General features: G+C 36.7%; 1 protein-coding gene across 10 annotated transcripts in view; it reads left to right on the top strand.

The window, feature by feature from the left end:
• kcnma1a (potassium large conductance calcium-activated channel, subfamily M, alpha member 1a) overlaps window positions 1-21,133 on the top strand; it is a 210,045-nt gene that overhangs the window by 167,285 nt on the left and 21,627 nt on the right. For 8 of the 10 annotated variants that reach the window (XM_088916330.1, XM_088916328.1, XM_088916324.1 and 5 more), the window contains 6 exons: window positions 274-367; window positions 8,161-8,284; window positions 11,526-11,750; window positions 13,097-13,289; window positions 17,688-17,801; window positions 20,631-20,761. In XM_088916330.1, the coding sequence (XP_088772456.1) occupies window positions 274-367; window positions 8,161-8,284; window positions 11,526-11,750; window positions 13,097-13,289; window positions 17,688-17,801; window positions 20,631-20,761 (881 nt within the window). Of the gene's footprint in view, window positions 1-273; window positions 368-8,160; window positions 8,285-11,525; window positions 11,751-13,096; window positions 13,290-17,687; window positions 17,802-18,966; window positions 19,051-20,630; window positions 20,762-21,133 lie in introns of all 10 variants that reach the window. The other 2 variants (XM_088916334.1, XM_088916333.1) reach the window with 1 other exon arrangement.

Raw genomic sequence — 21,133 nt, 5'->3', positions numbered from 1 at the left:
CATGTGCAGTTATTTTGATGGAGTGGCACATCGATTTTCAGAATGATTATTCATTCCATTTGTCCTATTAAGATGGCAGATTAAGATTGTGTGCCCTAACCTTCCACACAGTCCCCCTCCCCTTACTAACATGTTAGCTTTCTGTTTTGAGGGTCTTTTCAGACTTTTGCAATGACTGATTGAGTGTTGGCTTTGTGTTCTTTAATATGTCATTTCCATTACATATTACAATTTCAGCAGTCCGTAATCTGACACCTTTGCATATGTTCGCAGTCGAAGACGAGCATCCATCAACACTGTCACCTAAAAAAAAGCAGCGAAATGGAGGCATGCGAAATTCACCCAACTGTTCACCCAAAATGATGAGGTAAGACGACAGCTTTAAAAAAACTCCTCTGGCTTTCAGAAACAAGGGAGCGAGAGAGGGAGAGGGAGACGGGGAGAGAGAAAGAGGGAGCGAAAGGGAGAGTGAGAAGAACCCTTTAAGGCTGAAGTATTTATTCTGTCAGCTTGTCAGCGGTTAATGATAGAGCTGAAAAATTTCTGTCATGAAAGAGAGTATGAAAAGCTGTTTGAAAAATACTCTTGCTTTAAAGTCTCAGCTGTCACCCCAGTCCCGTCCACATGTATTTCTTAAACAGCAGTGGCACTAATGACAGCACTAACCAATCAGAGGGACTCATGCGGTTACTTCGCCTAAGGCCATTCGTCTTTTGTAGGAATCCCTCTGAGTACTGTTTTTGGTACTTAAGGCCATATGTGAGATGTATCATCGCAATCAAAAATGAACTCAAATATTACCTTCCTTTTATCTTGTCCTTTGGAATTAAATTGCTGTTAATTGATTTTGACTGATGAAAGGGCTAAAATTCAACACATGTGGTCATGAGATGAAGAGCAGTATGCATTGTTAAAAAAATACACTAAAGCAATCATTCAGTGAAATCACAGAGTGAAATCTTTGTGAGAGGAGTTTCGGGGGATACTTCATGCTTAAAGTTGCTTGCTTTTGAGAATTGATTGCTATTATTCTTTCTCTTTCCCGTTTCTCTGTTTATTTTTGAAAGTCTATAAAGAATGTTTCACCTTAATAATGATGGTGTGCTGTGTACCTGCACATTAGCTTAAATTTGTTGACTGACTCGTCAGATAAAAGAATTGCACACAACTAGTGTTTGCTACTGTTGATTCTTAAATTTAGAAAACAGTTTTTTGAAGATAATATTATTTTATGTTTGGTAGCCTACTTCAAAAACTCTTGATGCTTTCATTCAATCAGAGGAAGCATTTAAGAAGAGGAATAAGTAATTATTGTCAGAATTAGTTTCCTCGGTAACATTTATGGTCTCATGAAAATTGTACATTAATATTTCCTTGAAACTCAAAAGAATGTTTTACAAATGTTATGCTATGATGTACTTTATAAATAGAATCTGCTCTGTAGGCTGTAAAATAGGAATTAGATTAAACATAGTCACATCCTTTTAATGCTTCGGCAAATATGTTCTACTGCCTTAAGTATGAATCTGTATTCTTCTCTCAATGTAATTGGGTGATAGTAGGAAACATGCATCAATACATGTAAAACATGTGCACTCTCTCTCTCTATTAAGGCAAGATTGTATATATTCAGAAAGAAAAGTAGAATGTATGTAGTATTAGGTAAGAGGGTCTGATAAGAAGTTTGCTGTGTTTTTTTTTAAATAAATCTTAACTGCAGCGGCCAAGGTGTAGGTGTGGGTGAGCACTTTCATTGTTTTGTTTAATGGTTCTGTTTGCCCAAAAGCCCTAATCAGCTAACATAAGGATACAAGAAAAGTTTGCAGACGAGAGGAGGCCATTCGGCCAGTGCTCTTGAGGCTCTCATGCTAGTGAGACTGGGGCACAGTTCATCCCGCCTCTGTCTGGCCTGCTGAGTACAGGCTGCACTGATGCTTGGGGCCCATCAACACCCAAGCGACTCTTCCGCCTCTCGCCTGCAAAAGGGCTTGAACGCCAGCGCTGTTCTCTCCCCGTTGGTCTCCGCGCGGGGAGGCTTGACGTGTCACAACTGGGGCTCAAATCAGCGTGCCTGCCGCTGTGACTTCTGCTCCGTACCACGAGTGTTAAACCCCACTCGGGTCCTGGGCTGTTAAAGCCATTCTCATATTGGTTTTAGTGCCACTGCTGAAGGCAAGAAGATAATACAAACTGCACGCAATTAAGTTAGAATTCTGAAACTGATCCTGTTAAAGGTCTGAATAGTTGTATAGTGGATAAAAAAACAAGAGACGAAGAGTTGGACTGCAAACAGCAATACACTGTTGTTTGTAAAACAGAGCTGAGATTTAGACCCAATGCTTTCTGTTGCCCTTGCTTTCCTTACAGCAGTAGTTAGGAATAGTACTATATAATTGCTTAGGACTACTTGTACTGTATATCCTAAAAATGCAGAACTGGACAGCCCTGCCTTTTCCTTTTGTAGATCTTGTGTGGTAAACAAGAAGTGTGGTTAAGGACTTCACATCTCTTTTCTTAGACGTATTGTTTCACCAGCCTCCACAGATTCTAAACCATTAGCCTTATAAAGGTTCTTCGCCTGTTGGAATCCGTTACACAAGAGAGCGTTGTTAAAAACACCCATGATAAAACTCCAAAGTAAACTGCAGTTTTCTATTTTCAAAGAAAAAAAAATTGGCGTATTTCCAAATAACTGGTTGTTTTGGAAAGCTATCCAGTTTTATTCCTTAACTTTTAGGAGAAAACCTTTTTGTGTGGAGTGGAAGGTCCCTGTTTACCATGTAAAATATGCATCTTTTCTTTGATCTTTGAGTAATAATAATTCTTGGGAGTTATTTACACTGTTTTGATATACTTCAAAGCAGTGTCAAAGTTTTGCCGCTGTAGGGTACTTCTTTATTCTACTGGCTCTTGGGTACTGAGATGACAGGTCCTCTGTACTAGGTGCAGGCTTTTTTCAAGTCATAGCCCTCAGCAAAACATCAAATTACCAAACATAGACTAGCCTACTTCTACACAAATGCCTTTCCTGTAGATATATTATACCATATATATTAAATACTTTAGTGTTACAAGGTGCATTTTATTCGCAATAGAAAGTGATGGTTTGAGGTAGCCTTAGGGATACTTTATTCTACAAGCAGAAAAAAAAGCTAGTGTATACTGTATCAAGTATGGTTTTTACAGGACTCGGTGCCTCAAGGCCTTTGTAAATAAGTAATGATCAACAGATTGGCTGTGGGTTTTTGAAAAGCATGCCTTTGTCAGTTTGCATGATGGGGAAAATTTTCAAAGCAAAGCCTGCTTTCATTGCCTGCTGAAGAGGGATTGAGGGAGAGGGCTCATCCCAAGCTAGCAGTGTCTGCTGAGCATTAGACTGGAATAGCTAAACATAACTTGAAAAATAAACCGAAAGCTTGCCGAGCTTTAAGGGCAGTTTCTCCTCTGATTTCAGTGGACTAAGATTTTCAGTCTTAACCAGCACGGTTGATACACGAGCCTCCAATTTCTAATTAACGCACAGTCATTAAATGGAACGAATAGAGAGGTTTCCTGCTGAAAAGGGGGAAACAATTACTGTGAGATAAAAAAACATAACAAAGACCTGGTTCCATCACTCCGATCCGTGTGTCTGTTTCAACTCCAAAACTTTTTTGCAGAGAAATATAATTTGGAGTTGAGTAGTGTAAGCCCTTAAGTAGTCCCTTCTCTGTTTCAGCATTTGCCGTTTCAGATCCTCTGTACAGTATATCTGATATACAGATCTCAGATTTTTAAACAAAACCATTCTTGCGCTCTCGGGTTTTTGTTTGGAGAGGGTGGGGGCTAAGAGAGGCTGATGAGAACAATATGGCTACATGAGTCAGACTGTTTCCCAGCTGGCTTGTCATTGAGGTAAAAAGAGCTACGGTGGCCTTACAGAAAAGTCTCACACAAATTTAATGCCATTCCTATGGACTTTTTGTAAGGTTTTCGTAAGGGTCACGGGACCTGCCTAATTGCAGGAAGTCACAATGCATTTGCTCAGTTCTCCCCGAATTGCGGCAGGAAGGCAGTCTCTGGTCCGCAGAAGTAGCGGCTTGTGACAGGCAGTCATCAGTGGCCGTCTGTGAAAGACAGCTATCTTGGCAGAGCTCTGCTACACCCGTCATCGCAGCTAGGGAAGATTGAAGTGACAGGGGTCCTGAGAGCGAACAGCAAAACAGGCAGCACATAATGAAATATTCAGCTGGAGTGTAAAAGCACTAAACGCTTTCTCTGTTATTAGCACCTGTACCAGATGATTTCTATCTCCATAAAAAGCTCTTTAATTGACATTTTTTTAATGTTATGTTTCTGTAATCAAAAAGAAGGATAAATATACAGGAAGGGGAAGAACATAAAAGGAAACAAGGTACAGAATGAACCTGGGAATGTTAAAAATGACACACTTCTATTACAAAATAATACGTCAGTATATATTCATAGAAATGTATTCAGAGGGAAAAAAGGTGCAAAGTGATTACTGATTATTGATTGGTTTTACTACAGAGTACCACAGAATTAACATTGTTCGGATTGAATCTGTTGTTTTTAGGGTAGAGTTACTTTTATTGGAAATTTTACTAAATTAACCAGATGAATATGAAATAAAATACTTTTGAGAAATATTTCGTATCATAAATGTGATAAATAAGCTCAGTGCCAAACATACACCTGAGAACAGCATCGGGAAAACTAATGATGCAAAACTTTACTTAAGAAAATAATTTTACTTTTTGTTTTTTTAGGGAAAACAGATATTCCTTATGACATTTTAAAGTTTTATCATTTTATCAGCCAAATTGTTAAAAATCAGCCTGTAAGATTAAATAAATGAGTTGTATACAAATTGCAAGAAAAGACAAGCTCATATATAAACACATTCTTATATTGATAAATAATTTGGAAAAATCTATTTGTCTAATTTAGAAATCTAAAATCTAAAATTTAGAAATCACCTTCAACACTTCTATATATTATTTTAATTAAAAAGGTTAAACTGTAAGTTCTATCAAATCATTGTTAGTAATCTAATATTTGCTTCTCAGCATATAGGATGACCTCCTCTTATTGATTACAAAGTTACCACATCATACTGTTATTTTTTTAAGCTAATGCAGCAGTCCGTAAAGAAGAGAAGCGTTATTGCTAACCAGATGCAGAAAGTAAATGGAAACATTCAGGAAAGAACAGTATTACCGTGATTTAAAAAAAATTAAAAGCATCTACCTGCATTAATTATTCTATGGTAATGGCACAGGTTTTGATAATGATAAAAACTGATGTTTTTTAATAAGTATTAATTTTGATTTATGATTCCATACCAAAATATTTTGAAGTCACACGCTTCTTTGTAATATACTGTATATATACTGTATGTCATATATACTGTATATATAATCTCTACATACTGTATATGCTGTAGCTAAAGATACTGTACTGTATATAAATATGTATGTACTGCTGTGCACAAACAGTAAGAGATGTCTCATTTCAGGACACAATTTCAGAATGATACCCACTGGCACATTGAAACTGTCTGTGATCTACTCCCTTCCATTCGCCCGAGTTGTGCAACATCTACCACAATAGTTACAGACTATGACAATGAATGAAACAGCTCACAGGGCTACACCTCTCAATGTGCACTCATCCCAGGAGAAACTGACTGCACAGCTCATGTCTTAGAGACGAATGACTGTACATTGTGATAACCATGGCTGTCTGGTACAGACAAATAAAGTTGGGTGTCAGTGATTCATTGATGGTCTATATCCCAGAGGTCAAGTGTTTCGACATGTCTGTTCATGATAGACCACTGCGGTGGCTGTGTTTGGGTGTGGTGTTTTGCAGAAAGGGGTTCATCGTGAATAATATGTGGCGCTGGCTACACACTACCATGACAGTGTTATCGAGCATCACATGTTACCTTTTGCTTGTTTGCGAGTACTAGATACAATGTCTTGTTTTTGATCCCATTTGGACAAGAGAAAGGGATTCTAAACATATTTTACTGTCAGTTAAAACCAGCATAGTACCACGACAAAAAGCATTAAAAGATAGATTTTTTGTGTTTCACATTACAATTTCCATTATTACAAGTGATGGTTTTGTTAACTTAGAGGTTTTGCAGTGAAAGGTGTAATGAAGAATAGAGCTGTTTCCCTGAAGCAGCTTTACTGGAAAGGTATTTATACTCTTGCCCAAGGCTATTACCTTAAAGGCAGGCTTTCTGACCTGTTCTTAGAGCCTGAAGCACAGCAGGTGTTTCTTGACACTATTACTCATTTTTTTAATTCGTCTTAAAAGTATGATTCCTAAAACATTCATATAAATCACCTGTATTACATTTTAAAAGGAAAACGATAATCTAAAACTAAATTATTGATTACAGTATACAAGTATGTTCTCGTTAATAATTGGATATTTAAAATAATTATTTTATTCTATGAATTAGTACATACTGGAATAATCTAATTTGCTTCTAACCTTTTTAAAATGAAAATATTGTCCTCAAAGAGTTTTTGTGATAAATGCATAATATATCTAATATGTACAATATAAATTTAATTGCATATTTTGAGCAGTCTCCTTAGAAATGAACAGTATTCTCCTGTTCATGTAGATTTTCTGTTCTTATTATTGAATGATAATAAGATGATAAGTTCCCGTTGTCTATTACACACAGATTTCAAAGAAATGTCTCTTCTTGATCCATATTTATGTGTAGTTCTTGTTTATTTTGGAGTATAGCAAAGGGTCCATTTAAACCCAAGAATGTGAAATGTTAATACCTCCAGTCATTAACCACAATCAATCCAGCCATTTATCAATAAATTAAATTGCCTGGATTCTGCCAAATGTACGATTGTTTCCTGTTGTGTCCAGCTGTATTCAAATTAGCTTGTTAAAAGCATTTAACTTCAGTAGATGGCTTCTGTGACGGCTTGGTGTGCAGCTCCAGTATTGCTGCTTTCCCCAGCTCACAATTTTCTAAGCCCGAGAAGATCATGCTTTGAACATGAACACAAAGACAGCAAAACCACTGTTATCCCTGTGTTATGCAGAATAAAAATCAGCTGTTCATTCTGTTGATATAAATTAGCCTGTTTGGTTGTGACACACCGTTGAAACATTAATGGACTTCGGATTTGGAAAGCAAAATGTGATTGGGCAAATTGCTAAAATATTTAAAGTTAAAGCTTTTACAGTGAAGAGCATCGCATCAGAAGTTGCAAGTGGTGAAAGCGTGTAATTGGCTTTCTGTTCTAGTGCCAGTCAGTCACCACTGTTTCCATCCCTTCTGCCTCGCTGCCTGCGCTGACGTCTGCACTTTGTGCATTTTGGCATCCAGAAGGGTGACTGTGGCAGGAGCGAACAAACAAATCCAAAGACAATCCGAATCTTGTGTCCAGGAGGCGCTTTGGTAAAACGGCGCACGTTTTCCGTGCTTTCTGGCCCTTGCTTTCATTACTGCGCTCGTATTGAAAGGTAACAAAAAAAAAAACCCCAACAGAACTTCAGCTGAAGCCTGCAGTTTGCCATTTCACATTCTTGACGCAGTAGGTCTCTGGAACACAAGCCGCAGTGGCAACGTGGCACTGTGACAGGGGCTATTCGGGAAACAGAACTGTAGAACAGAGATGATGCCAACAGTTTGTCAATTGGTTTTCACCGACAGGCCAGGAACTCCAGCTGTAGTAAACCTGGAATTAGTATAATTCTTGCAGTCCTTCGCTAATGTGGTTTATTCATAGATGAATGGTAGTAATTGAAAGTTAAATTGAAGTAGAAATCGAAAAACACAGCAAACAGTCTGGTCTTTGGTCTGCCTTTAACATAAGAGTGCCCATCTTAGACACCTTGATTTGCACTGTAAAATGGAACTGTCTTTATTATTACTATTGTTTGTGTACCTTTTCCATCTTTTCTGTCATGTCTGCTGTGTGGGTAGATTTTTAGTTCATCTTTTTTTACAAAGCAAATACTGAAAAGCAACAAAAAAAAATACATCTCAGAAAAATCTTTAAACTCTCTCCTGAAGAACAAGATCAAAAACAGTATGCAGTTTGGTTGGAGATGTGAATGAAATGACAATACTGGGTTAAACCATTTAGTTTCTGCCTTCTCTCGTCACAGACATGATCCTTTACTCATCCCGGGAAATGAGCAGATCGAGAACATGGATGTCAGTGTGAAGAAGTATGACTCCACGGGGATGTTTCACTGGTGCCCATCCAAAGACATAGAGAAGGTTATCCTGGTGGGTATCACAGCATTCAAACTCAGTAAGAGTCATGTGAATTGATCCACTTCTTGCACCTTCTTTCACAGTTAATTTCTTTTAATTCCTTTTCATGTACTGTATACAAAATCAAGGTTAGCAGCCATGGAGGACTGTACTTGGACATGGACTGTGTCACTAACCAAAGTTAGCTATGCTATACTGATGGGCCCTAATAAGAGCAAAATATCTGCTCTTGGCTGCTGACTTTGATTGTATAGGTCCAAAACTGAATTTAAGGCCAGAAGCTCATGAACACTCACATTCTCACAATTCATAGCAACTCGTGGTTTTTAAAATACACCATACAGTGTAACTCTGAAAGGTGTTCTTTCTGCGATGTATATATACAGTGCCCTCCAAAGGTACTGGGACAAACATGTCAAAAGTTATTTTTGCTCTACAGTCAAGAAATTGGTATTTGTGATCATGAGAGTCTTAGTACAAATTAGATAAATTAGTACAATATAATATTTTATATTATATCGGGTAATTGCTTGCATAGCTTGGTCATATTACAACAATAAATAGTGTTCAAAGTTCAACCCAGTGATTTCAGGTGACCACAAGTATTGGGATACATTTCAGAATTAAAGAGTATTTGGTGACATATTCTTGAGGCAATAACTGCATAAAATGTGCTACCCACTGAGCTCACCAAACGTTTGGCGATTTGAGTCTTTCTTAAGGTTTTTCTTTTGCATGAAAAAAGGCTCTCTCAATTGGGTTTAAATTTTAGAGTCAGTGTGTTTTTACTGTGTCACCTCCTGATTAACTACTTGTTATATCAGTAGTATCTTTTGGGTCACTCTCATGTTACGTATATGGTAAATCTCTGCCTATTAAATCTGCCAGCATTTCCTTCTGCACAAGCAGACAAAATGTTTCTGTAAACTTCAAAATTCATTCTGTTGTTGTCTCCATATTAACATCATCAATAAAGACAAATGAGCCAGGCTCCAGAGAGGTGGTGTTTTCTGGAGAATCTTCCTTTCTTTCTGCACACTTTTAATCTATAAATCACTTTGGTGAAGGTTTATCTTAATCTCAGCTGTCCACAAAACTTTCCTGGGTCATCTGTGGACTTCCAAGCAAATTCTAAATCTGCCTTTTCTGCTCATGGAACTAAAAAGAGGTTTACATCTTGAAGTGTATTCTTTGTAATTCTGCTGTCCCTGTCTTTTGTGAACTGTGGATTTTAAAACCTTCACCAATGCACTCTGGAGGTTGTAGATGATTTCACTGACAGTTGTTTTAGAGTTTTTCTTTACAGCTCTGGTAATTTTTCTGTCATCAGCTGCAGATGTTTTTCTTGTCTGACTTGTTCTTGGCTGATTGGTAATTATGCTTGTGGTTTCTTTCCTCATTTTTTTTCAAATTGTTGTTTTTGGTATACCCAATTTCTGTATTGTGGTTTTGATTGACTTCTTCTTTTCTTTAGCTCTCAGAATTGCCTGGTTTTCTTTAACACAAAGTTCTTTGGTTTTCATTTTGACTTGCAACTCTGGAACATTGAACATTGAAGTCGAAGCAACAGGGGTTGATAGGATGTTCACAGCTCTTTTATTATCCTAATTACCAAACAAAAAACGTCTGACCAACAACAAACACCTGTCAGCCAATTTTCCAAGCATGTGCGTACTAGCTGCTTTTGCAGCTGCGTACTTAATGGTGAACTAGTTAATACGGTACTTAGATGAGATCATCTAAGCTCTGAGGTCAATTGCAATGAAAAAACGCTTGGCACAAAGTTTGAGACCAGCTGAACTTGTGCTTAACGTGTGCTGAGTGCTCAGCATTGTTGTTGTTCTAATTAGCAAGGGGCATTTCAATTAGTCTGTTAATATTTACTGTAGCCCACATGAATATATAATTATTACTTTGTATAACTTGTGTTTGTATATGACTGAATGTCCCTGTCAGTATTTAATTTACGAACTGCATTTATTGTTAAATATACGAGATAACGTTATGTAACTACTAATGCGTTACTCAATTGGCATTAAGTCACAAAACATACAAGTACACCAGCTGCAGGTTTGAATTTCAACATGTATTATAGCGGCTTTTATTCCCATTGATAAATGAAATAGATTCATAAGGAGATCCTTAAGACAAATAAGCGAACACATTTTATAAATGACAATTTTATTAATAAACACATATTAATAAACTTCATTATTAATAAATGTAGTGAGACTGGAAAGCAATATAAGTTAAATATTACAGTAAGTTTACAAGAGATGGATGCATAAATTCATTTCATAGTGACAGTATTATTTCCACTTTATTCAGAAATCCAGTGTTCCATTTAGTACTCTACTGAGTTGTTAAACTGAGTTGGATTAAGTTAGTCCCCTAGTTTAGTAACCTTTAGAGTGCATCAGCTGTTATTTTGGGTCCGTTGCAATTGAGAACAGGTTTTGTACGGAGCTGGGGACTAATTTCAAGTTCATCTTAAGGTAGCACACTAGTTTAGCACAGAGGTGCGTGCTATCCACAGGTTGAACCCCAGTTAGTATGCTGATTTCAGCTCATTGCAATTAGATCATTAGTTTATGATGACCATTAAGGTCCTTAGTTGACCTTAGAGTAGAGTAGTTTTATAAGATAAAATACTTAGGATATCAATGTGGCAGGCCAGTGGTGGTGAGAATATTAGTTTCAGATGACCTGCTACTAGAGGTCATTAGGGTTTAAATGTTTGTAATTACAGTACGTTAACATGTGGTGCAGTAATTGATTAATTAGATACTTGGTGAAGGGCAGAGAGTCACATTCTCATATGGGTTTAATTTAGACTACTTTGGTATATACAGTATCATGTTGGTAGTTGCTGTTGGTTTGCTTAGAGTAGGTATTTCTTTTGTGTGTATATTAAAGAAAAAATCTCTTTGCACAGTATTTTGCTTTCCATTGGGATTTTCCATGTGATTAGGTCTCAAACGTCACCCACTGAGAAGAGGACCTGTTGATTTTTCATGAGGAATGATTGTTATTAGAGTCCATAGTAAGTTAGTTGAGATTTCACTGTCCCAATATTTTTGGAAGGTTCTATATATAAATAGATAAAATATAACACATTAATGTTAACTTCAATATTAACATTGAAAAGTTGTTTTGCTTTTCAATTCAGTGATAGTTTGAATCCTTCATATGGAAAAAAATGATATTTTCATTTGTATTCATTTATTGTGTTCTGAATTTTCCCCTCTTCCAGACTCGAAGTGAAGCGGCCATGACTGTTCTCAGTGGGCATGTAGTTGTCTGTATATTTGGAGATGTCAAATCTGCTCTGGTGGGACTGAGGAACCTAGTGATGCCTTTAAGAGCTAGTAATTTCCATTACCATGAGCTGAAGCACATTGTGTTTGTTGGCTCTTTGGAATACCTTCGACGAGAGTGGGAAACACTGCATAACTTCCCCAAGGTTTCCATCTTGCCTGTAAGTACAAGTTCATGTCATTCTTACATTTTCCAAGATGGCTGTCAGACACCTTAGGGTAACACCTTTAGGTTAAGCTTTTGTGGTATTTGCTACAATATCTACAATATATGCATTATGCTCTGATTTTTAAATTGATCCAGGCCTTTAACAGTTTTCCCCATTACTGCTAAACTGGTCAGTTCCGTGCTGTATCATTTGTGAAAGCTTTGCTGTATGTTTTTTTTTTTCAAAATGAACTCTCTGTTAAAAACTTTTCACATTATTATTATTATTATTATTATTATTACATCACATTATTATCCGTACGAAAAAAAAGTACAATTTAGTTTAGGCTATGTCCATGTTAGTCACATAAACCATATTATACAGCTTGTGTCCTGAAAGGTTTAGATATGAGCCGTAGAGATACCATAGAGAATACAACAGAGAATCTACATAGAAATTTTTAAGGATGTGGTCCCATCTGCTGGTCTAATGTTACTACATATGATCATCTTCAAAAAACAGATAAAGTTTAAAGCAAAAGCTAGTGAATTACAGTCAAAGTGCACTAGCAATCCTTAAACTAAAACTTTCACTCAGCTAGTTGGAAAGGGAATAGAAGTCAATATACAGGGCTCTGTTTAAGGCAGAGCTACAGTAGCTTCTACATTTTGCATGACATGGGTTTGCACCAGTATTACCAGGCTTAAAATGAAACTTCCACTGCAGTTACTAACCAGGTGATGTCTCTTCAACAAAGGGTACAAAAATAAATGTTACAACTGGAATGGAAATTTATCAATACTACAGGAGTCCCCTCAAAAACACACTTTTAGTAAATAACAGGTTTTTGGAAGAAGAAAGAGTTAACAAATATGCTTTTTACCTGAGGAATGGAATTTAAGGATAGGTTTCTGATGTTATTTTATTGAAGTTCTACAGTTTTTGTAGCATTAGTTTCGACAGTAATCATTTTTTAATCAAACCTTGTTACTGAAACATTTCATCAAGGAAGGAAACCCTAACACAGAATAGCAGTCATTTTATTTCTGCTTGGATTGCAACAAAAATAAGGTCTATTTGCTATGATCCAATTGCTTTGCATAGCTAAGATGTAAAATGCTGGCATAATGCCCTGCTTTTGTGCTTGTTAGCAATGGCTTGACTGAGTATTAAAACTGAACCCAAAAACGCTGCCATCAGCACCAACTACCCTTTAGATTAATACACATCTCCGATTCCCCAGCACGTAGTTAGATCAGCTGAATGTCACAGCATAAAAAAAGAATACTTGTTAAGTAATTTCCCAAAGCTCCTTTCTCAATCTTTAATTTGTTTTTCTCTTTTTTTTGGCGCCGAAGGGTACGCCATTAAGCCGGGCTGATTTAAGGGCTGTCAACATCAACCTCTGCGACATGTGCGTTATCCTGTCAGCCAATCAGAACAATATCGATGATGCTTCGCTGCAGGACAAGGAATGCATCTTGGCGTCACTCAACATCAAATCTATGCAGTTTGATGACAGCATTGGTGTCTTGCAGGCTAATTCCCAAGGTAAGGACTGCCCTATAATACTTCACTGCACTGCCTGCAGGGGACAGGACCTGGCAAGAAGAATATCCCTCACTCAGTGGTTTAAAAGACCTCACATCAGCTTGGCTGACAGTTAAACCTGCTGATTACTACAGTGGTTTAAAGAAACAGCCATCCTTTGTTTTTTTTATGAACCACTGTCACTAATAAATTGGCCTGAACTAGAGAAGATTATAAATAGCTGAGGGGGGATAATTTAACATAAAAATATGAAATTAGAAAAAAAAACCCACAAAAGCGTTGTTATTTCAAGTTGACTCTTTTATAACACAAGTACTGCACAATTACATTTATCGACATTTTAGTGCTGTGCTTTATCCGTAGGGTTCAATTCTCCTGCGTGGGAACACTCTCATGGAAATGTTTTTCAAAGCCAGCGGTTATACTTTGAGAACAGGTGATCTGTACACTTTTAAAGATTGGCAGTCATGTTCCTAATTAATATCTGCAGCAGCTTTTCTGATCTCAGAAATCAGTTAATCAGTTTCTTCATAAATTTAGACAAGCATATTTACCCTGTTGTGCCCATCACAATTTGTCATCTTTAACTGGAAGAAATGATTTTCATATGCCACTTGTTTCTGTTACAGTTGTTTAACTTTCTCAAAAGTTTTGTTTTCCTTTGTTAATATTATGTGGAACACTTCTGAACTAGAGAGGAAATTTGCTGTCTGAGAAGGAATCAGTGTACTCTGTGCATATGGATACCTCACACATTAGATCACACTTCAGATTAAAACTATGAAGATCTCCAGAAGTGTGATTAATTTGCACAGCTTAATTTATTAAACCTAAAAAATACAATTTACTTTTCCCAAGCAGTCCAGAAGTAAAAACAAAACTCTACTGAAGTGTTTCTGTTTTGAAATTGTACTATGAATTTTAACCCTGTCTCTTTTGCTACACACCTACTGCAAGATGATCTATTTAAAATGTAGAGAGCAAAATAGTTAAATGAGACAATTCAAGCAAGTTAAAGGGGACCCGACATACTGACACTTTTGTCTAGGAAATATATCAATACATAATGATGATTCTTTTCTATTTCAAACTTAGTTTTGCAATGAGTGTTTATAGTTCCAGTAGAAATGAATGCATTGTAAAACAAATGCAGGAAATAAACATACAGTAAGAAGTTGTGATGTATGGTCTTACGCTCCTTTTCCACAATAAAAAAACTGGTTTGAGTTAAGATCTCAATAGTGTATTGTAAAATACAACACAGAAGTAGAATGATACTTCTACAATAGTATCATTTACAATATTGTGTCTTTATTCCTCTGCATATTGGTATATAAATATTTTTTCAGAAATGCAGTGATAATAGTGGTACAGTACATTTTAAACCGCAGTGTACTAAGGAGTTGTCTTTTGGTAACAATTCAAATGTTGATTACTCACTCTGGACCCAAAGATGAAAGCACCTTTTTATATGACAAATGTGTTGGCACTGTCGTTATCCTTGATTGCAAGTTTTAGATCATTCCGACACAGGCGGACAATGTTTCCATCGTTTTATAAATATTTAACTTTTTATGCTTTCCAAAAGATATTGAAACATAATTTAGAACATTGAAACTTTCTTGCTCGCCTGTCCTCTGATGGGGGCACCAAAGTTTAAACAAGGAGATGCAAATAAGTGTTCGTGAAAGAAGCTTACAGAACATGCAGCAAAGAACGGGCTTAACTACAGAATTGTCGTCGTTCTGTTTCCTCTAAGTCAAGGCCGAGGGGAAAACCACCACTCTATTTTACAACCCTGTAAGACGTGTAGTCACTCTGCAAATTCCTGTGTTACACTAATCACACTGGCCATTGGTTGCTGAGACGGTATGGACAGTTACATTGCAACCATGAATGAAAGTAGTCTATTTTTCAATAACAGCCAGTCAGCAAAGCAAATATACAGTAAGACAAGCATGTCTGCAGCGTAAAACCTGTAATGTACTGTACAGTATACAGTCCTCGCAATTAGTCTCTGAGTGCAATGTTATCCAATACACTTTAAGTGCACCAGGTTAACCCCTTTAAGCATTTTAAAGTGAATTCATCATGTAAAGTTTTTACTATCTCTCAAAGCGCTAGGATATTGTTGTTGTTCTTCTTCTTGGAATGAATAAATTGTCTGCTTCAGTACGTTTAATATTCAGTCTTGGTGCTTACCCCTGCAAATGTTATTTTGTAATTCTGGTATACTAAAAAGATTGGAAACATCTTGGAATTCCTTAATATTTAAAAAAAAAATATGGACACAGCAGGAACCTTTGCTTAATTCCCACTAATTGTCTATAGCAAGCCTCTTAGAAAGCTTGTAAATTAACTGCCTTTTTTAAAATTTAATGAGATAATTACATGTTCATAAAATGTTGTTTCAGATGTAGATGATGTCAGTAATGTTTATATAATTGCAAAATGAGCTGCACTAAATCAGCATGCACAATTAAGGGCTCTATCTTGATTGGACAAGACAGCAGTGTGGGACATTATCATTAAGGGCTTTCATGTGCTAAACACCTACTGTACTGTATTATCAGTATCCGAGCTGGGGTATGGATTTTACTGAACTTGTAATGTCCATTTCAGTTGTTTAAATACAAAGATGGGTTTTGTTGCCTTTAAGTTCTGATTATGCAGTTTATTAACAGCAAAGAAGCAGAGTTTTACATTGGATAAAAGCATTCTCTATTATTGCATTAGAAAATACTACATTTCATGTAAATATAAAGATTTACTTCAATTTTGAAACTCATCAGTGAAAATCCAATGAAGTGTATTTCTACCTGGATTAAAATACAATTTATTGCTCCAGCCTGTAGTAGCTACAAGAGTATTTGGCATTGTTATTTGGTCATAATTGGTAAATGTTGTCATTAGCTCATTACTATTTCTAATACCTGTGTTTTAACATTTTTGAAAAGGTTTTTGATATTGAATTGTCTTCTACTACCCTATACATGTCTACGTATCTTCTGCTTCTGAATTTTCATACTCCATTGACATTCTGCTTGCAGCGATAATAGATTTAACGAGTAGTAAAACAATGAACCTGTTCTAGTTCAAATTAACATTTATTTGTTAGAATTGGGATTTTTTTTAAACAAAATCTAGATTGAGCCTCTAGATACAAGTCTTAATTATATAATCTGCTTAAACATCCCATGAGCACCACTTTAATTTAGCATAAATTATGTCAAAAACATCCAGTGCTTTTTATTCCATGTGAGTATCATCTGAAGCATGTGGCTATGAATTTCACAGAAAGTTTAAAAAGCACCTTGAATTGCAAGAGAAACTCAGATGTAATCCACACTCCATGGATAAGAGTGTTCTATTTTTCCACTTGCAGTTATCCGTTCTGATATTTGTGTTTTTAGCATAAGTTCAAATTTATGTTTTTCTACGTTAGTGTCAGGAAAAATATGGTTGCTCACGGAATAATGAAATCTACTTGTCACTCTCTAGAGGAAGTAAATGTCATACTTTATGCACATCAACAAATTAACGTGAAAAAGAAAATATAACTGCTGCTGGTTGGCACCAATTGCTACAAGCACTTCCAGTGGGGCTTTATCACTGACACATCCAGGGATTCAATGTAAAGTAATTCAGTTCACATTGCAGTTTTACCAGCAATGCTGAACATTTTGTGTCCCCTCTGTTTTACAGGGTTATTCGAGCACATTGTAGTGGTGCTTCAAATTCTCTGACAGAAATGGCAAAGTCTGTGTATTGAATTTGCAATTCTTTTTAAAAAAACTTTTGTGACCTGAATATATTCCTTGCATTATGGTTGTCACTTTAAAACTATAAGCTTGCGTTTTCTTAAGTCAGCATTAAATGATGGATGTCAAAACACAGGCAATGTATTATGCATATAGCATTACTGATTTAAGGTGTTTACTTGTCAGCTTGAAGGAATGTGAAATGTCAAGTCGTGTGAATTCATTCGCATGTCACTTGTAGTGTATTGCATGGTTCAGAATGGCACTGTTTCTGATAAAAGGTTTTCAGGTTCCACTTCACCACTTTTGTGGTAACAAAATGAACAACATATAAAATTTATACCTGCCGGCTGATGGAAGGCTATAAATGCTAAATACGCCTCAGCTGACCCTTCTGGGTAGAATATCCTTTTCCCTTTCTGCCTTGTTTAGATGGTCTCAAGAATAATCTGAGGCTCTTTGGGGTTTTTTCTTTTCATTCTTTCTTTGCCCCGAAAAGAATACACGCTGCAGTCCTTTGCATTAGTGGAGAAACACCCTTTGAGATCTCTGTTCTTTTGAGTTCCTGTCATTTTGGATTTCTGTTGGTGCCACCACCCAATTTCATTTCTGTTTGTTGGTTGTTTTTTCTCTCAAGGCTTCACCCCTCCTGGAATGGATCGGTCGTCTCCAGACAACAGTCCAGTCCATGGCTTGGTCCGTCAAGCCTCTGTAACAACAGGGGCCAACATCCCCATAATTACTGAACTAGGTAAGATCATATCGCTGCTGGTAATACACTCTGCCGAATGAGCAAACTACTGTTGAGATAACTGTTCTACATTTTCTGCCATTGAAGACTTAAACCCTTCATTTCTTCTACACACAAGAAACCTTATTTGAAATATGTATTTTATATCCAGAAGCGTATGATTTTTTTTTCTGGATTAACCATCTGTGAAGTTTTGTAGGAAAAAAGCTGGACTGGCTTGTAAGGGAAGCGAAGTGATTATAGTACCACATCGCTGACATTTACAACATTAATGGACAATAGCAGGAGTGCTGCCTTGTCAAAAATCGCAGGGCAGCAAAATGGGTCCATTTATTAATAACAGTGAATCTGCCTGTATTCCCATGGTATCAGAACTCATGAAAGTTGCAGTTCTCAGTGGGTATTAAAGCACACTAGAGACTGGCCACTATAATATTTCCCCTAACCCTGTTAAAAGGCCATGCATAAAAACAGGTTCCACAATGGACACATTTTCTCTTTTAATGGGATTTCACCCGGTTTTGCAAATGGTCCACACACAAAAAAGAAAGAACTGAAGAACTAGCCATAGTGTTTCAAATCTAATGTAATTTAAATGTCTTTTTAAACATTGATATCAAACATGCATTTGTAAATTATTACTAAGATACACAAGAGCTTTACACTTATTGAATTTGCACAGCCAGTCTTTGAAATAAAATATTTCAGTAATAAAGAACAAAATAGTCTCACACTGTTGTTCAGGAAAGTGAGCTATATGCACTCAGTTTTGTGGTTTATCCTTTATACAGTATAACACATTGGGTGATTCTGAGTATCATTTATTTTAGAACATTTTAAAGGAGTTAATAAAATTATTCAAAGAGGCAGAAAAAGTCTAGGCGGAAGGAAGGTTTAAGTTTCAGTGGATATTTAATTCAGAAAAAAAGGATAAAGTAGCTTAATGTCTTGAAATGTATTTAGTGATTTATTTAGTGCATAAAGTGAGGCGATTCAACAGCAGGCGCGCAGTTCACCCATTTGTGCAGTGCGTTTCAGACATGTGGAGGGCTGTGCTGTCAAGTGCTTTTCGTTTCGTTGCTCGTTGTCCTTTCTCAGTCTTCCATGCCTCTTTCTTGAATATGTTTCAATAACTGTTTCCCCCAACGCTGTTTTGCATCATTAGCTAAACCTGGCAAACTACTGCCGTTGGTTTCACTCAGTCAGGAAAAAAACAGTGGAACCAACATTCAAATGATAACTGAACTGGGTAAGCAGTGCCTTTGTCCTTTACCGCAGTGTCGTTCTTCCTCCCTCATCGGCTTCACTTGATTTATCTGGCTGCAATAGAGGGGCTGCTCCCATGACACCACTTTGAACACATTTATTCTTGGTTCTGGTTGAAATTGACTGTCTTGTTTTGGCCTTTTTTAATGATTTTTTTCAGAGAGCATCACTAGGCCTTTGATCACACTAGTCTGTCCTTGTGGCTGTTTCCATAGCATCTCCTCACAGTTCATTTCTTCGGCCCAGGCCCTTTTCATCAGCCTCTTGTCAATATGACTGACATTTCTTTTCACAGCTCACAGGAAGTCTGGGAAGAAATAAAATATCAAAAACAAAACTCGAGATCAAACCTTCCTTTAAGCTGTTTATTTTTTGCTAGACCTAATCTCCAAAGCATAGATTTTGAAGCTATGAAACAAAGGCGGCTTTAGTGATGCACTTTTCAAATAAAATGGGATTTCAGTGCTTTATCTGAAAATTATGTCCAGTGGTGCTGGAAAGCTCACTAGAAACAATGCCTTAGTAGAACATGGCACCATCTAAAAACGGTTTAAAATTCTATTAATTTTAAAGCCGCAGACCTACAGTGTGTAAAGGAATATATCTTTTGCATCTTGAACCAGTAATTGTTTCTGTGTAATACTATGTTGAAGCATGATACTGAACTGATTGTAAAGCTATTGAAACAGTCAGGCAGTGATACTGTAAAGTGCCTGTCCATTATAATTTTACATTTAATGTTTTGAATGTAAAAAAATTTATCAGAAAACAGGATTTATAATTTATGTACAGAATGTTTAAATATACATGTTTAAACTACAAAAACAGATGGCATTTTCCTACTGAGTACTGTTAACTTAATGGTCTCATCACATAAAATTTCTTAAATAGTTTTTCACTTTGCTCCAAACTCTATTTAAACAAGAAAGCTCTCTTACATTCAAAAGACAGTCTGTTTCAGATACAAACTGAAATGTATATTTGAGTTGTGCGCATAGTGACACGTCAGTCAAATGTTCTTGCCTTGAATACGTACAGTTTCATGCTATGGAAGTGCATGGTCCTGTAAGTGCATGGATTCTGTGGATGTGAGCTGTACTGAAAGTGATGGACTTTTGAAAACCAATCATGATTAAAGTGTTTTATTTATCTGTCTTCATACACTGTATGATCATAGGTAAAATTAATGGAGTAGGTGGAAAAAAATTGCTGATCTAAGAGGTACAACATTGTTCCATTTAGCAGTTTTTCTCTTAAATACCAATTTGTAACAGCTTCTGTATTCCAGTACTGATAAAAAAAAATATCTTACCAAACCTTGCAACACGCAGGCAGAATTCATAGCTGCCTGTTTGCTGCAACTTATTGAATTTGGCCAATGACTCTTACGTGAATAATCATTTGCAAGTCGATACCAAGTGTGAAATTCTTGTGTATAATAAAGCACTTTGTTAATGATTACCGATCACTGATGCATCCAGCAGCCTTGTTGGTAATAGCTGTGTGTTGTCGGTGCTTCATGCAGCTGCGGGCATCACTAACTGTTCGTTCTTGTCTCCTCAGTGAATGACTCCAATGTTCAGTTCCTGGACCAAGACGATGATGACGATCCCGACACAGAGCTGTATTTGACACAGCCCTTCGCCTGTGGAACCGCGTTCGCTGTCAGTGTGCTAGACTCCCTAATGAGCGCGGTGAGTCCGTGCCTTTGCATAAACATGCAACTCCTGTGGTGTAGACAGGGCTTCCCTTGTTCGCCTGTTTGATCACGTCGTTCCCCTTTAAAATTACCATGGGACTATTTGGTTTGATATTCAATAATTATGAAACAAGGTGGGTTTGTCTTTTAGTTCATGTCTTGGCTGAATTAATTTTTTTTCTACGTTACTCGCAAAGGAATCATGACAGGTGACACCGAGTGCTTTGTTAAAAGTTCTACAGACCCATTGTAAAACATGCATAAGACAAAGCCACCATTTGAGTAATTTTCTCCTAATCAGGATATAGAAAGGGAGGGATTGACAAGCTCCTACATCGAAAAGCCCTTGTTATATCTCATAAAGTGC

This window comes from Atractosteus spatula, chromosome 5 (genome assembly GCF_055471065.1).
Source record: "Atractosteus spatula isolate fAtrSpa1 chromosome 5, fAtrSpa1.hap1, whole genome shotgun sequence".
NCBI classification, from domain to species: domain Eukaryota; kingdom Metazoa; phylum Chordata; class Actinopteri; order Semionotiformes; family Lepisosteidae; genus Atractosteus; species Atractosteus spatula.
The sequence above is the reverse complement of the archived record's forward strand: the minus strand, read 5'-3'. Positions and strand labels throughout refer to the sequence as shown.